The sequence below is a fragment of the Pagrus major genome, chromosome 18, assembly GCF_040436345.1.
Source record: "Pagrus major chromosome 18, Pma_NU_1.0".
NCBI classification, from domain to species: domain Eukaryota; kingdom Metazoa; phylum Chordata; class Actinopteri; order Spariformes; family Sparidae; genus Pagrus; species Pagrus major.
In genome coordinates this window covers 15,151,720-15,168,660 of record NC_133232.1, presented here as the reverse complement: position 1 = coordinate 15,168,660, position 16,941 = coordinate 15,151,720, and the positions used below count along the sequence as shown (strand labels likewise).

Genomic DNA, 16,941 nt, shown 5'->3' with positions numbered 1-16,941 from the left:
CCAATCCAGACCCCCCATACACAAACATACAGCCCTAAACTGGAGTGGCCTGAGAGCGAAATGGCAGGTTCTGACATCTGATCTCATTTTGCCAGATTTTTGTGCCATCTGGCCAGGGAATTGAACTGGCAACCTTCATTCCACTATTCTAACCGCTGGGCTGCCACTGCCCAAGTTGCCCACCTATGATTGCTACCAGCCCACCCTAATAGTGTGTTGTAGCAATGATATATTTTTGTAGCTAACCCTGAAGTTAGCATGGCTCTGGTTCCTCTGTGGGATTATTGAACTGTATTCTGGATTATGACAGAAAATAATCTGTGTGTCAAACACAGGTTTCTGATCTTTCCAGGTTCTGTTCATCAAGATAATCTCCACAGACGAACACCACTTTGTGATGTTTGAAGCATAAATTAAATGTGTAGCAGTAAAAAGCTAATGTTAGACTACAAACAGACGACATCATGGTCACATGACTTAAAAGTCACCACCACTAAGCGTCTTACTACACAATTACTATACAGGTTTTCTATAAACTGATCAATGTAAAAGTTGTGAAGTCAGAGTTAGAATAGTTTGTAACTAAAGTGGGCCTGTAAGTGATGTACTGTATGTTAAACATAGAGTAAATAAGGGACCTTGTAAGAACCAGTAATACACCTACTGTGCCAGTAACAAGTTGAATACTGAACAATTTGCTCTGTACACCCTCAAATATGTAATATGTGTACATACTGTAGATATGTGTGTGATGATTGGATGAGCTAATGATTGTAATCTCAATAAATATATGGTTGAATAAGATTTTAGTAGCCTAACTAAAAGAGACACTGAAGTGCCAGTAGAAACTAGTTTGATGTCAAATCAAATCAAATTGTCATCAACATGTAAAAAAAATCTCAAGTGTTCTAACTGTTCTGTAATCCTCACAGCTTTTTATTCATGTTTTGAACAGCCGACAGTGATGATGATTTATTATTTTTATTAAAGAAAAATGTTGTTATAATAATGTACATGTAGTGTGTGTATGTGTGTGTGTGTGTGTGTGTGTGTGTGTGTGTGTGTGTGTGTGTGTGTGTGTGTGTGTGGACACACAACTTGTTTAAGTTTTGGGGACATAAATCAGTTTACACACACACATTGTGGGGACCCGCCCTCCTTCTGGGGACAAAACACAAATCCCCATAACCTCAATCATTACATTTAAGGGTTTAAAGGAAAAGTTCACCCAAAAATGAATAAAAGAACACATGGAACTCACATATAGAGTGTGTTAAAACTAAATGTTAGAAAGCTATGAACTTCATGAGGAATATATGTGGTTATGACTGGAGGGCTGATAAATTATTACTGTTAAATTTATTGCCGACATTAATAAGATTGACTGTTAATTATGGATGGTTAGACAGCGCTCAGAGCATTGAGACTATGTGGGGGTTAACTCCAATAAATGCTTTGGAAGCTTGTGAGTTGCTATTAAATGTGAGAAGAGAGAAAATGACATCAGCATATTGGGTTAAACTAAAGGGATTTTGAAAGGAACACCCTTCCACTGAGGTTTAAATGGATGCTGGGAGTAAACTAGACATCTTGTAGACAAGATGGGTATGAAGGACTAGTTAAAACAACTCTATGGATTTTTGTTAGTTTATACAGATTAAAGAATCCTGATGATAGGCAAAGGAACTGCTACCAGAATTTAATATCTAGTCACGTCAGTTTTATTTATATAGTGCCAATTCATGACAAAAGTCTGTCTGTCTGTCTGTGGTTCACATATCTTGACAGCTGTTCATTTGATCTACTTTTGGCAGGTTTGTTGCCAAGGACCAAAGGAAGTGCAGTGTTGAATTTGGTGCAATTTGTACAAACGACACTTTCAATATACATTTTGAATAAACGCGAACACCAGCCTGTGCTGAACAGTGAGAGTTGAGGGTGGCTGTGAGTGAGTCTTTCCCTGTATGTGACAGAGCTACGAGCATGTTGCTACAGTCACTGTAAAGTGCATGCTGTTATTACTGAAGTGAGTCATAAAGTGTGTAGATAGGCTCAGTTTGCAGTATAATAGTTAGTTAGTGAAACAGAAGAGAAATTAAAAGTCTATGCAACGTTATTACATCTTCCTGCATTTTTCATGGCAGAGTTGGTCCAGACGCAATATTCCTATAAATCGATCACAATGAAAGTCCCCCATTATGCAGTTATTTAAAAGCTTTTAATTTGAAGCCGCAAAATCAGGAAATGTTGGCTTTTTAAAAGCTTTTATGTTGAAACAGCAAAATCAGGAAACATGGGGTTTTCACCAGTAGGAACTGAACTCCTGAAACAGGTGAGGGTAGTGTTAAACCAACTACTGTTCAGAGCTGTGGCTATAGAAAATAACGAGGGTCTGAGGACAGAGGATGTTGTTCACTGTACAGATTCTAAAGCCCACTGAGGAGATGTGATTGTGATTTGGGGCTGTATAAATAATATTGATTTGATTTCTTTATGGAGAGGACCTGGATGTAGACACAGCACAAGAGTGGTGTCAGCAGTGGAAGTTGGTCTTTGTGTGTTTTTTAACAGTATATATATATATATATATGTATATATATATATATATATATATATATATATATATATATATATATATATATATATATATATATATATATATGTATATATATGTATATATATATATACAAATACCAGTATATTCAGCTGCTGCCACAGCAATGATTTTAAAAAAACACTTTATAAACTTATTCATTGGTTTTTGTGAAACTGTCTCAACTCAGTGGTTTACAGAGTTTTCTGATGGACATTTATCTTTATGCTCAGGTAAGTTAATAAGCTAATAGCTGCAAGGTAGTTGTCGTTGCTAGTAACAGTAGTATTAAGAGGAAGATGAAGAGAAAGGAGCTCAGTGCATCATGGGAAATCCCCTGGCAGGCCCCAACTATAAGCTTTATCAAAGAGGAAGGTTTGAAGCCCACTGTTAAACACAGAGAGGGTGTGTGCCTTCCCAACACACTGGTTAATGTTAGTATCTATCAGAGACTGACTGAACTGTCAGTACTTTCAGCAGAAATGATTGCAGTCATGTTTGACCTTCAGTGGTTCAGTGGTTCAGCCATCAACACTGAGCAGTCTGACTCTCTGACTTATCAGCAGACACAGAGCTCATGTGGGTGTCAAAGGCTACGACCACTAGGGGGCGGTGTGTACCTTTAAGTCGATCCGCCAACAACCGCACCGAAGAAGAAGAAGAACATTGCTGCTCACTAGCTACTAGCTAGCTAGCTCTCGTCATTGTTACTGAGCAGTAAACTGAATGACAAAATAGAAATCTGCAATTCAATATACAGCAGTAACGTGAGTGTTAACGTCAGTGGTCAGCTGGTTTATAGAGCAGCGGTACAGATAGATGACCTGCTATCTTAGCTAGCTTCTGCTGTGCTAGCTAATGCTAGCTCAGTTTAAACATTAAGCGTGTTAGTTAACACAGTCAGCAAGAGGTAACATTCATATCGTAAGCGCCGAAACTGTTGATTAAGGTAAGTGTGCACATTATCATGATCATGCAAATATTATCATGTAAACTTAAATAACGTCCACCGTAGACTCTCCAGTGCAAATTGCCAAACATGTCTTAAATCTGCTGTTCAGGGTAAATCAGTGAAATAAGTTGTAACGCCTTCTTAGTCTAAAGGACAACGTGGGGCCTTTGCAATGAAGTTATTTTATGTCGTTTGGCTGGTCTCTGATCTGTGTTTGTGTCCTCTAGCATGGCGCTGAAGTCAGGAGAGGAGCGTCTGAAGGAGATGGAGGCAGAGATGGCTCTGTGAGTACAACACAATCACACAATCACTCCAGTTCTAACGTATCCAACTTACCAACAGTAGGGTGTGTGTGTGGAGTCACTCACTTCCGGTCCTTGTCCAGCCTCTCAGGGAACTCATGTTCAGCTTCTGTTTTTCTGTTATATGCTTTTTATACCAACCTGTTGTCTCCAGCTCAGCCAGCCTGTCTCTGTCTCTCTCTTGCTGTAGGTTTGAGCAGGAGGTTCTCGGTGGTCCAGTACCAGTATCTGGAGGCCCATCAGTTCTGGAGGCAGTGCCTGTAGCTCTGTCTGTTCCAGCGGTTCCACTAGTGCGGCCCATCATAGGCACCAACACCTACAGACAGGTATGTACTCTCCTGCCAGTGTCTGGAGAGTAATGTACGTCCAGCCTGCTCACTGTAGAGACATGAATACATGTAAAGGCCGACAGAAGACATGTTTTAAAAAAACATCACCATTCATCCGTCTTCTGTCCGTCTCTCCATCTGTCTTTCTAACGCTCGGTGTGTCTCCCTCTCTCTTAGGTCCAGCAGACATTAGAAGCCAGGGCTGCAAGTTTTGTTGGTCCTCCACCACCAGCCTTTGTCGGACCAGGTTAGTGTGTGTGTGTGTGTGTGTGTTTATTATATTATCTTTATAATAGGTGTGATTTTTGTTGTTTTTTTATAGAGAATTAAAAAAAGACTTAAATAAAGAGTCATTTGCATATCGAGGCAGCACAGATTAGTTGTGTTTCCACTGTGTGGTACGGCTCGGTTCAGCTCAACTCGATGTGCTTTTGGGACAGAGGCTTTTTCCATTTTCATTTTCCAGTGCAGCTGGTACCCTTCAACGTAGGTAGGAATCTTTAGCTGATCATCATAGTGAAGCCAGGAGAAACTGCTGTGACATCATCTTTGATCAGGGTTCCACTTCCAACTTTTTCCACTTGTAGCACTGGTGCTCCTTACTGACCATTTAGGAGCAGCAGCACAACACTTAGGAGCACTGTTTGTTGTGCTGAACAATGAGCAGGGCGCACACATTTACTTTGGCTCACTGTGTGGCAGTCTGATGTTTTCACATCACAGACTGGATTCTCTAACAGACAAACAGAGTTACAGCTGACTCATGAGCGAGTCCAGCACAGGTTGAATGCACATCGGTAGATCCACCTTATATAGGGGATGTCTTGCGTATGAAATGGCTTTATCACCATAACGCTGCGTTTTCATAATCTGTATTAATCCTCTCGCTCCTGTCCAGGCACTGTCTCTCTCTGCGGGGGAGAGGGGGGCAGTGTGGGTAAAGTAACAACGTGTTTAGTGATAACTGTGTATATGTTTCATGTGCTTTTGCGATTTGCTTTTATCAGCGGCCATGGCAAAACTTTACCAGCAGAAATGCAGCTCCTGGTCTTTCACACGATGATGAGGATGATGATGAAAAGAACAAAAGCCAGGCATATTTAGTTGCACTATCTCTATAATGGTTGTAAAATGTGGCTTAGTGGTTGCAGTCCAGAGCACAACACGAACGCACAGGAACATTAGAGGATATCTTTTCCCTCTCATCAGCAGCCTACAGAGGAACGTCTGCATCTCATCATCTGACCACAGCACAGTGTTTGTGGGTGATGATCTATAAAATTGGGCTTGAATTAACAAAAAATTGTGGCTGCAGTTTGCAGTCAGTGTGCAGGATGTCCGTGTCCTGCAAGTGATGATTCTAGTGTTGATTCTCTCTAATCGGTGTTTTCACTCCATTGTTTAGTAGGAGTTCAGCTTGCTTGGACCTCAAGTGAGGTGAAACCAAAAAAAGTACCAGGTACTTTCCACGATATAGCCAAAAACCAATGAGTCGGGTCGGGCCGAGCTGAGCCGAGCCATGCAATGGAAACACATCATGTGTAAACTAACCAAAGTTAACAATGCTCGCTGTGTGTTGTGTGTCTTTCCCAGTCCCTCCAGTACGTCCTCCCATGATGAGACCAGCCTTTGTCCCCCATATCCTGCAGAGACCTGGTAAGGTTACCTTTGACAGTCAGTTTAGAGTTCAAATGTAATAAGCATCTTTGGAAACACTATCTGGGAGAAATGAAGCTTAGACTAGTGTGTAGTGTTTAGGGTTATCTATTGGCAGAGATGTGGTATAATATTTGTAATGATGTTTTCATCAGTGTATAAGCATGTGAAACTGACATTAATGGTGTTTTTGTTACCTTAGAATGAGCCCTTTATATTTACAGAGGGAGTGGGTCCACCATGTTGCACAGCCATGTTTCTACCAGAGCCCAAAACACACCGACAATTTTGACGATTAAATGACCTTTGCTCGTATCTGGCAGGCTTGATTCCCTGCCTTCCCTCACAGAACAGTGTTTGTGTGTATTTCAATATCCTAACGCTGTGTTGACAGTTGGTCAGAGGATGCCAATGATGCGTGGTCCTCCCATAGCGCCTCCTCTGCCCCGGCCTCCTCCACCTCCTCCCATGATGCTCCCGCCTACCATGCAGGGCCAGGCACCTCAGGGTCCTTCTCAGCCCATCCAGCACATGGCTGCTGCTCCTCAGGTGAGAGCTCAAATCTGCAGACACTGTTGGCAGGACAGTCACTCAGGGGTGGTGAGCCACCGAACCTGGGAGATCAGTCTGTGTGCATAATATCGCTTTATGTCCCACTGAAATGTATTGATATTTACTGATATTGTCAGCAGTTACAGTTCCTGTAAACAGTAAAGTGAAACTAACTTAACTAACTTAAACTTAACTTCTCTCTTGTGTCAACAAGAGTGTTTCTAATTTGGTTGGACTGCAGCAAAGCCGAGGCCACTGAGTTACTGCGTCAGTAAAATGAGTATAATTTAGCACCGTTCACAGAGCACTGTCACAAGGTGCTGAACTACATAACACATCAAAACCACAAAAACAGCAAAATAAGGGGAAAAAATAAAACAAATAAAAGCATACAGATTACAACACAAGATATCAGCAGGTGAGACAGAAGCTCATTTGGATAAATAAGTCTTCAGTTGCTTTTTAAAGGCATCAACACATTAGAGCTGTGAATCTTCACTGGACTCATGATCGATTATGATTCAGTTGTCAGCGATTCAAATGCAAAACGATTCTCGCTGCGTCTCAGTGTATGTCATCCTCAGTGATCTATATCACTGCACGTGGTAACTTTTCATCATTTAAATTCCCCTTTTATTCTGAAGGTCCTTCCAACAATCAGACTACAGCAGTCTACAAAATAAAAGCTGCATCTTTTCAATACATAAACATTACAAAAACAAAACATTATCCATCTGCAGTGTCTTACACGTTTGTTGTTATCTACACTAATATTGTTTTTACATGGCAGCTTTAAGATAAGGCATCTATTGACTCTGCTGCACACACCTCTCTCAGAGCTGGACGGTAAAGTTGAGCTGAGGCCGGACAATCAACAGTCAACAAAAGCTGCAGACCCTCGATTATGTTCTGTCTCGGTACAGAAGTTTCCACACCTCTACAACAGAGACTGCATAGCGTAGGTCTATAGGAAAAGCATGCTATTGTGTTGGAGCCACCACTTCAGAAGCACAGCCACCTCTTGTTTTCAGACCAGACTGGGGCACCACCAGTAAGCCCTGGTCAGAGGACCTATGTGACCTACCAGGGAGATCAGGATGGAGCAGCTCAGAAATATAGGCAGGAGGTCACCGAGGTCTCTAAGACTGGTCTGTGCAGTGCAGGACATAATACTACAATACTTTTGGCCCTATTTTGCCTCCATACAGTAGCACATGGGGAGAGGAAGAGGCCAAATGTTCAACTGACATTTGTTGTGACAACTTTATGAAGAGTTTAAGAAACGTTTGTGACGATGTGACGACACATTCGTGTCAGACACGCCCGTCTACAAAACAATCAATGGCAAGTAAAGGTAGATGCAGTTCACTCAGGTGATAACAGGACTTACTGCAGGTATGTCATGTATAGTTGTTTAGTGCGCTTGCATAATTGATGATGTGTGTCCCTCCTGTATCCATTAGACATCAATAACTAGCACATACCGTGCACACAGTACATCATATTCGTGCAGATGGCACAGAGACGGTACAATACCTGCTATTCTCCATGAGGCAATTAAACTGAAAAAAGGCATGAAAGCTGCTGCTGTGAGACGTGGAGACAGTGGTTCTGAAGTGTCACAGTCCAGCTCAGAGCAGAGTAGGAAAGAGAAAAGCTTGAGGGAGAGTGCAGCTAATAGAATAACTTCTCTTTCAAGTCAGACATCCGAACAGGTGAGTAGTGGAAATGATTGTTCTTGCAACTGCATTTAGGACATTTTTTGACTTGAATGTAGCTGAACCTGGTCATGTGACATGCTATTCCAGTAGGCTACACCAAACTTTTATTGGGACCACAACAAAAAATTGCAGGCATACATTTAATATCCAGGAAATCACATCATAAACACGACCGCTGACCGTGCATCATCCGGCCTTTAAACCAGGTTTCCACATCAGTTGTCTCGGGAGCAGTCTTGTGGCATAAGTTCTGACATCTCTCTGCATCTGCTGGTATGTTTCTCTCAGGTCCCTGATATGGTCTCGATGGTGTCCCACCCAGCCCCACCCACGAGACAGGGACCCCCGCCTTCCATCAAAGCAACACCGTCCATCATCCAGGCAGCACCGACCCTGTACTCTGCTCCTCCTGCACCTGTTGGACACAAAAGAAATGATGTCAGAGCGCAGAGACAAGCAAGAATGGTACAATAATGTGCTCTGCTTCAAGCATTATGTTCTGAGAGGTAGATGTGTGCTGCTCGTGTTTCCTGGACCTTTATGTCAGAACGCTCACGTGTGTGTGTGTGTGTGTGTGTGTGTGTGTGTGTGTGTGTGTGTGTGTGTGTGTGTGTGTGTGTGTGTGTGTGTGTTTCAGGAGGAGCTGGCAGCTCGGGTTGCAGAGCAGCAGGCAGCAGTGATGGCAGCAGGTCTACTAGACAAGAAGGAGAGTGAAGACAGCAGCACTGTCATTGGACCCAGCATGCCTGAGCCTGAGCCCCCTCACACTGAGGTACATTGAACAGCAGCAGTATGTTTTCTATAGTGAACTGTGACCGCTGGTGATTTCCTTTTTACACAAGCTTCATTAAGGATTCAATAAGTGCTCCTGAGTGATCTGATCACAAGTGTTCAGCTCTCAGTCCCTCAGTTCACAGCTACATCACCTGCGTCTGAGTGACCACCTGTGATCTGATGTCACTTCCTGTTCTATATACAAATAAACACGTTTCCTCCACACATTGACACTAAAGTACACCATCCTGTTGTGCACATTTTACCTCTGTTCCAAGTGGGCATGTCTTTTCAACTGCAGGAGACATAGTTAGTATTCAATTTCTCAACTGCTGCCAGAAAACATAGACATGCTTATATTATTGAAAAAGAACGTGACCATATCTCAGGCTGGCCAGTGTAGTTACAGCCAGCTCTCAGCTCTGTATCATGCTTGAAGAAAATTTTGGTCAGTCTCTGTTTGCACTTCAAGTATTGAGAGAGTACTACTTTGATTATTGTTTGTACAAAAGTTATTTATTTTGTTTATTAATACTGTTTTTATTTTCTACTTTCAATTTGTGGAAGAGTTCACTTAGAAGCTCACAGATAGTTCATGCAGTTCTAAGGTCTGAAGAGACTCGAGAAATCGTACAGGAGAGAAGCCAGTTAGTTGAGTTTGTGTCAAAACCTTTTACACTGCTTACATATTGTTGGTGTCTTTTACTGCATATGATAATTGATACTCAGCCAGAAAGTAGAACTGAAGTGACATTCATTACAAGATGATTACTAGTTAAAACATTTCAAAAAGGACCTGCAGTTTTTTGCATTTTGTGACTTTCGATTAATACAATTTTAAGACTGGAGTTAAAATCTCGTCTCGTTCTCTTGAAACCAGTATCGTGTCGTGAGCGGAGTGTATCGTCACACCCCTATGACTGAGTGTAAATGGTGAAATCAGTTGAAACGGTGTTAAATATGAGGGTACACAGTAGGTAGGTAATCTAATTCATAGAACACGTAATTCTTGGAAAATTTATAAAAATATCAGGAGAGAGCGAGGGATTGAACCAGGAGGGACTTTACCTCCATATGTCACCGGTAGGACCAGAGACAGTGTAGGTCATACAAGCACACAGTATGAGAGTGGACTTAAGTCTAATGTCTCATTAGCCCACGTGGCTCCGAAGAGTTCAGAGTATGTATCCAATATGCTTACCTTCTCAATAACTGATCTATGATGTGGCCCCCGAGGGTGAGGAGTGACTCTCTCAGGACCTTGTAGTTCCTTGCTGTGCACAGGGTATCTTTTGTTTTTTGGGTCAACACACTGTTGCTGTAGATCAGGGGGACGCCAACACTACTGTGAATGAATGAATGAAGGCTAAACTTATTGCAAAACTATTGTGAAGATATAGTTTTCTCCATAAATATCTTATCAATCATATATGATTAAAGACTGTGTGTGTGTGTGTGTGTGTGTGTGTGTGTGTGTGTGTGTGTGTGTGTGTGTGTGTGTGTGTGTGTGTGTCAGCCTGTGGAAAGTGCCACAGAGGACAAGAAGAAGGCGAGGGTGGAGAAGGTGAAGAAGTGTATCCGCACCGCAGCAGGGACCAGCTGGGAGGACGCCAGCCTGCTGGAGTGGGATTCAGGTACTGAAGGACTGAGTGTTCAGTCCAAACAGCCTCAGAGCTCTGATGGATAAAGACTCGAACATAAACATACATAACATAAACATAAAGACTGGAACATAAACTATGATGTGATTCTTGAATACTAATCACTAATAACTCGTCATCCCCTGACAACACCAAACATTTGTTAATATGATGAGTATCTTTAAGCGTCCTCAGTGATCGTATTGATTACCTGCCGCATAATGAAGGTCAGATTGTCTCCCTGACAGTGTTCTCGTCATGTTTGTGTGAATCCTGTTTCTTGTCCTTGTTGCAGATGATTTCCGTATATTCTGTGGTGATCTGGGTAATGAGGTCAATGATGACATACTGGCCAGAGCCTTCAGCAGATACCCATCGTTCCTCAAAGCCAAGGTTGGTTGTTTTCTGCTGTTTTCTGCAAACACTTCGAGGAACTGACAGGAGTGATGAGTACACAGAGCAGAGATCTACAGGTGTCATAGCACCCTGAACATTTTACTCACCAGTCAGTTGAATTATGGTAAATGCAACATATGCATATGTATGGAGTTACACTTGATGATATACTGACTAATCAGTCGTGTTACACGGAGCTCAGCCACACATTGATTACATCACTTGGCCATCGCCCCCAAGTTATTTTACTATTTTAACAGATGTTGCAATTACAAACTCATCTGCTCTGCAGCGCCAGCAGCAGGGTCGCCACAAAGAGTAGCAGGAGTCACATTTCATGTCAGGACGATGGCGGTAGATTTGCTATTATAGCAAAATGGTAAATGGACTTGTATCTCTACAGCGCTTTACCAGTCTTCAGAGCGCTCAAGGAAGCAAAGTGCCTATTTGAAATATTCTGAACCTGATGACATTAATGAGGGAAAAGGAGTTGTGACCTCACTGTGATGCTGAAGGTGTGCAGCCTATTGCCTGCAACTCTTCATCTAACAGCTGCTTCTAGTTCCAGTTCTCCCAGACTGAATGAAAATACATATTTAAAACGTATCTGCTGTCAAACAATGCTGCAGATGAAAGTTGTTCTGCTCTGTAGATGTGGAGTGGTTTGTGCTAAACTCAATTAACACATACATTTACTGAGACTAGTCTACCTCAGATTAGTGGTCAACTTGTGTTTCATCAGTTAAACACTTTTAATGTGAAGCTGCAGCAGGAGGAACTGGACTTGTTACCGTGGCAACCATACTGAGCAGCCAGCTCACTAATGACATCTGGGCCTCCATGTTATTCAGGATAGTCTTAGGCCTATTCAAACAATTTCCTGTTTCCTGAGAAATATCATTTTAAAGGGGCTCTATGTTACAATGTGTAGCAGTTTACATGTATGACTCACTTTGCTGTTGGCCACACGTGAGCATATTGTAGCGTGACTTGAATGCTGCTGGACTGTGGCTTTCTTTGTGAAGGGCTCAGTCCAAAGGATGTGACTTTATGTACATTCTTGAGTGCCTCGTCTCAGTTATAAACACAAAGTGCCTTCAGTTTTAAGCACCTGCTGCAGAACATGAAAGGACTTGTTGAACATTGTTAGCCAGCCATCTGGATGAGAAGGAGAGAGAAGCTGGTCTGTCTTCAGACAAAACAAAGGACACATGGAGCGTGCACAAGAACAAGAAGCATCTTGGCATGTGCACAGGGCTGCAGCTCCATCAGGCCACAGTGAGTCCAACCTGACCTCCAAACCAGCCCCAGAGGAGGACAAGGGACAAACCAACCTGATGAAGACTGAACCAAAGCTTTGACCAATCATTTGTTTATACAATCAAAAGGGATTTTGAATTATTTCTACAGGGTGCCTCTTCTCAGCAGACGGATCACAGACCACTGACCTTTAATTGTACCTGATGTTATATACCTTAAAAATGTTTTTGGGAAACACATGAAGACAGAAAACAGAAGACAGACTGAAAACAGATGCAAAATGAATTTTATTAAAATATCTACAACAAAGTGACAGCAGACAGCAGTAAATCTGGGTCGTGCTTAAATTGAGGATGTGAACAATGGTCTAACTTTGTCAAAGTAACTGTCATGAACTCTTAATAATATCCCCTCCAGTGCAGAGCGGACACTCATGACAACGAGTCAGTCACCTGTGCAAGTTTGACAAAACAAAACATTCTGAGCTCAGTATTTTTTTCCTGAGGGTTACGGCTCCCAGCTCTGTGTGTGAGAGTGTGTGTGAGTGATGCAGGACTGAAGTCATGACTTGTTGTCGTCATCAGGTGGTGAGGGACAAACGTACAGGGAAGACAAAAGGCTACGGCTTCGTCAGCTTCAAGGATCCTAATGACTACGTGAGAGCCATGAGGGAGATGAACGGTCAGTCTCTACACATTAAACTGTCTCAGCTGCCTGCTCTCAACATTTTAAGGGCTTATGTGTACAAGTGGGCACTAATGTGAATTTGTTCCATTTTAAACGTGGATGCTCCTTGATGTAGAAATGGAGTCGGTGACAGTCTTTAATTCTTCCACCGGGCCTCGTCCTTGGATTTATGTTCCTTATAATCACTGCTGTACTGTCTCCCTCTCACTCTGTGTGTTCATTCAGGGAAGTATGTTGGCAGTCGTCCCATCAAACTGAGGAAGAGCATGTGGAAGGACCGCAACATGGAAGTGGTTCGCAAGAAACACAAAGAGAAGAAGAAACTGGGCCTCAGATAGTGTTGATGCAGTGTGTGTGTTGTTCTGCCCAGCAGACAGACAGACTGACTGACTGTGTGAGAGCTTGGCTGTAATTTTGATCTGTCCTGTCAGTTGTGCTGAGGTTGTATAGGTGTTGACTATTTTCCTTAAATAAATAAAAGCATTTCTTTTTACTGAATGTTTACTGTGACACAGTCTGATCATCTGGCAGCACTGCTGCTCAGTGTGGTCCTACTCTACTGGAACTGGGCCACTGTTGCTTTTTCTGGAGTAAGGTTACTCTTCACTCATCTACATGTATGTAAGGATGAAAATGGGTATTTGAATCTAAACAAGTAACTGTGTTTACCCACGTTATCCTAGTTCATGTTGTGTGATCCTCAGGTCTGTCTGAGAGAGAGGGGGAGCATCATCAGGTCTGACCATCATCCTCAGCAGAACAAGTTCCAGAAGACTCATTTCACCTTCAGCCATTTGTGGCATAAAAAATGTATTTCTCTCATATTTTGAGCACAAATGTTTTCTGATCTGTGTCAGTGAAGTCCTTCTCCTTTGCTGAGATAATCCACCCACCTGACAGGTGTCATATCAAGATGCTGATTGAAGAGCAGGATTAGTGCACAGGTGTGTGTTGAGCTGGTCACAATAAAATGTGCAGTTTAACAGTGCCACAGATGTTGGGTCAGGAGCGTGTTGCTGGCATGCTGACTGCAGGAATGTCATCCAGAGCTGTTAACTCAATGTTCATTTGACCTGCGCAGACCAGGTGTAACCACGTCTGGACCAGGACCTCAACAGTCCTCTTCATCCCTTCAGATGGTCTGAGAGCAGACGCTCACACAGCTGATGGAACAGTTGGGTTTTTTTAAAAACCAAAGAATTTCTGCACAATCTGCCAGAGAGCATTTCAGAGAAGCTCATCTGTGTGCTCATCCTCAGCAGGGTCTTTACCTGACTACACCTCATTGTTGGAACTGTGCCGAGCGGACCAAACGCTCACCTTCGATGGTGTCTGCACTGTGGAGAACCAACACAGATCCTGTGATGAGGCCTGTGGTTGTCCACCAAAAAGTGCATCTGTGTCCCGACTCGTGATGTCCACAGAGTTCCTGTTACATTTTTTTGTGTTAAAACTGCACATTATGTAGTGACCAGTCAAACACACACCTGTGCACTAATCCTGCTGTTCAATCAGCATCTTGAGGACACACCTGTCAGGTGGACGGATGATCTCGACTTCACTAACACAGATTAGAAAACATTTGTGCTTAAAATCTGAGAGAAATAATTCCTCTGCGTGCACAGAACAAATCTTGACTCGTTTAACTTGTGAGAAAAGGAATCAAAAGCATCATGTTTCTATTTTTGTTGCTCAGCATCTTTCTGGCTGGTGAATCCTTACCTGCCTCACCTTCTCACATTGGGACATTATAAAGGTTCTTACAGGCGTGAAGAGGTGAAGCTATCAAGTATTTCACATGAAATGTGGAAAATGGACAAGTCTGACAACCATCTTTTAAAAACACTTTTGCCCTTTTATCCTTGAATGTGACAGGTCAGACCTGCCAGCTGTAGTTGATGTCGATACATTCAGGTCATAAATGCTCCTCATAATAAAACCATGAAATCTTTGCCACACAGCAGGAGATGAAGGAGGAACATGACAAACAGCTCACAGAACAATAAGGCTTTACTTGTAGTGCAAATCACATTCATGGGCAAATCAGATTTCTTTGAAAGCAGTAATGATGTCGGCGTATTTGTCCCAGATGATGTTTAAACACGCTGGCATTAAAACACTCAGGAACATGAGGTCTGAGGTCACAGTGAGACAGGAACCTGTGCCTGCACAGTCTGAACACATTCACATTCAGATCAACTCAACCCGCCATTATTACACACTGTTATATTACAATATGAATCATACACAATGTTAGTGAAGCCAGAAAAGCTTCCCCATCCAGCATCTGTACCGACCAGTCTTCACATTCTCAGGTCAGCTGACCTCAGTAACCTGCAGTGACTCGATCACAAGCTCATACGAGCAGCTGTGCTCCAGTGTCGACCAGCTCCATCAAACCTTGGCTCCCAGTAACTCCTCCACAGCTGATCGTCCATTAAAGATGACATCGTTGACTGACACGCCACCATAGGATGAACCAATCAGAGACAGCGAGAGATTCTTCTCCTTTATGAAGTTACACATGGTCTCTGGACAGACAGACAGACAGACAGACAGACGCAAATTACACGAGGTTTCAGAACATCTGATCATCTTTAATTGTGATTTTTCAGTCAAGACTCACCGACTCTTCGAAAGTGTCCCAGATGATACTGAGGTATACAATCCTGAAGAGAGAACACAAGACTTCATCACTGTTACACCACCAGAAATACAGTCGGCTGCAGTGTCAGTGAGACATATTCAATTACAACAAGTTATCATCACAACAGTGTAACAACAGAGAAGCCTGACTGCATTTCTGACATGAATCAGTAACAACGTTAACGTTTATTTATACACACACACACAGGCCTGCCATACCCTCTGTAGAGCCACCCAGCTCCAGCTGGGTGCTGTGGTGACCCCCAGGTGGCGCTGCACTGCCTCAGTGGCTCTCACTAAAAGATGCTCCTCTGTTACTGCGTCTGGGTCCCCAAACACTTCCTGGAACCAGGCCCCGCCCATCATCACCTGGAAGACATGAGGTGTGAACAGTCGCCTCCTCAGTCCTTCTCTAACCACTGGTCTTTAAACGTCCTGAGGTCAAGGAAAGGTGTGTGTGTGTGTGTGCGTGTGTGTGTGTACCGTCAGTCTGGTCGTCTGTCCATCAGGTCTGTTGTGTTGAGGGAAAGGAACAGAATCATAGACCACCCCGAGTACACCGGGATCCTCTGATGATGGAAGCAGGTGACCGAACCCCTACACACACACACACACACACACACACACACACACACACACACACACACAGGCTGCTATCAGTTTTATGACTTTACTGCTGAAGCTCAACAACAGCTGACTCTGAATACATGATGTTTCACCATCAGAGCCACAGTGTTATGTGGATTTGTTTGGCTTAAAGGAGCTCTGTGTGGTTCTGGAGAAGAAATTCAAACTCTGAATTTTAATATGTACAATATTAATGAGGTGATGATACAAACTGTTTCCATCAGTGAATAAACGAGCTGTTCTCCCAGAACACTGTTTGAAGCTAGAAAGGTGGCAGGGTCCGCCACATATAAACAAAGTAAAACAGTATAAACTGTGTTGTCCTTTAAGGTCAGTTTGTTTATTCAGTTTATTCAGTCATGAAAACAAAGAGTTTGTTTATTTAGTTTGTTTAGGCAGAAAATAATCAGCCAATGAACATCTTTCTCTGCTCATTAACATTTCTAACACAAAACTACAGACTGCTCCTTTAATGTTGGCATCTGAGGAGGGTCACTGGGTCATGAGGAGTCTACGGGCCACAATGAGCGTGTCTGTTTATGTTATATTGAGATCAGCAGAGACTTCTGTAACAACGTGCTCGTACCTCAGGCAGGTGAACAAACAGTTCACAGTTCAGAACCGAACCCAATTTTCTAATCAGTATGAGAACAATCCATAAATGTAACAGCCCCTGCAGAGCCCTGTTCAATGAAGTGTGTGTGTGTGTGTGTGTGTGTGTGTGTGTGTGTGTGTGTGTGTGTGTGTGTGTGTGCGTGTCTCACTGTGACTCTCACCGTTACAGGCAGAATGGAGCCTTCATACTC

At 42.8% G+C, this 16,941-nt stretch overlaps 2 protein-coding genes across 2 annotated transcripts in view; one reads left to right on the top strand and one right to left on the bottom strand.

Moving 5' to 3' along the window:
* The first annotated feature begins 3,244 nt into the window (after nt 1–3,244).
* Nucleotides 3,245–13,360, top strand: rbm42 (RNA binding motif protein 42). The gene is made up of 12 exons (XM_073487667.1): nt 3,245–3,542; nt 3,773–3,829; nt 4,038–4,173; nt 4,354–4,423; nt 5,770–5,832; nt 6,227–6,381; nt 8,394–8,570; nt 8,743–8,877; nt 10,396–10,513; nt 10,815–10,912; nt 12,760–12,856; nt 13,088–13,360. Exons 2-12 carry the CDS (start codon nt 3,774–3,776, stop codon nt 13,198–13,200), a joined length of 1,218 nt encoding a protein of 405 aa, XP_073343768.1. The 5' UTR covers nt 3,245–3,542; nt 3,773; the 3' UTR covers nt 13,201–13,360.
* A 1,494-nt stretch (nt 13,361–14,854) lies between these two features.
* ppox (protoporphyrinogen oxidase) overlaps nt 14,855–16,941 on the bottom strand; it is a 9,132-nt gene continuing 7,045 nt past the window's right edge. The window contains exons 9-13 of the mRNA XM_073486299.1: nt 16,912–16,941; nt 15,992–16,105; nt 15,728–15,877; nt 15,489–15,531; nt 14,855–15,393 (exon numbers count right to left, since the gene is read on the bottom strand). The exon at nt 16,912–16,941 is cut by the window's right edge and continues 89 nt beyond it. Coding sequence (XP_073342400.1) covers nt 15,257–15,393; nt 15,489–15,531; nt 15,728–15,877; nt 15,992–16,105; nt 16,912–16,941 — 474 coding nt within the window. The 3' untranslated portion in view covers nt 14,855–15,256. The remainder of the gene's footprint in view (nt 15,394–15,488; nt 15,532–15,727; nt 15,878–15,991; nt 16,106–16,911) is intronic.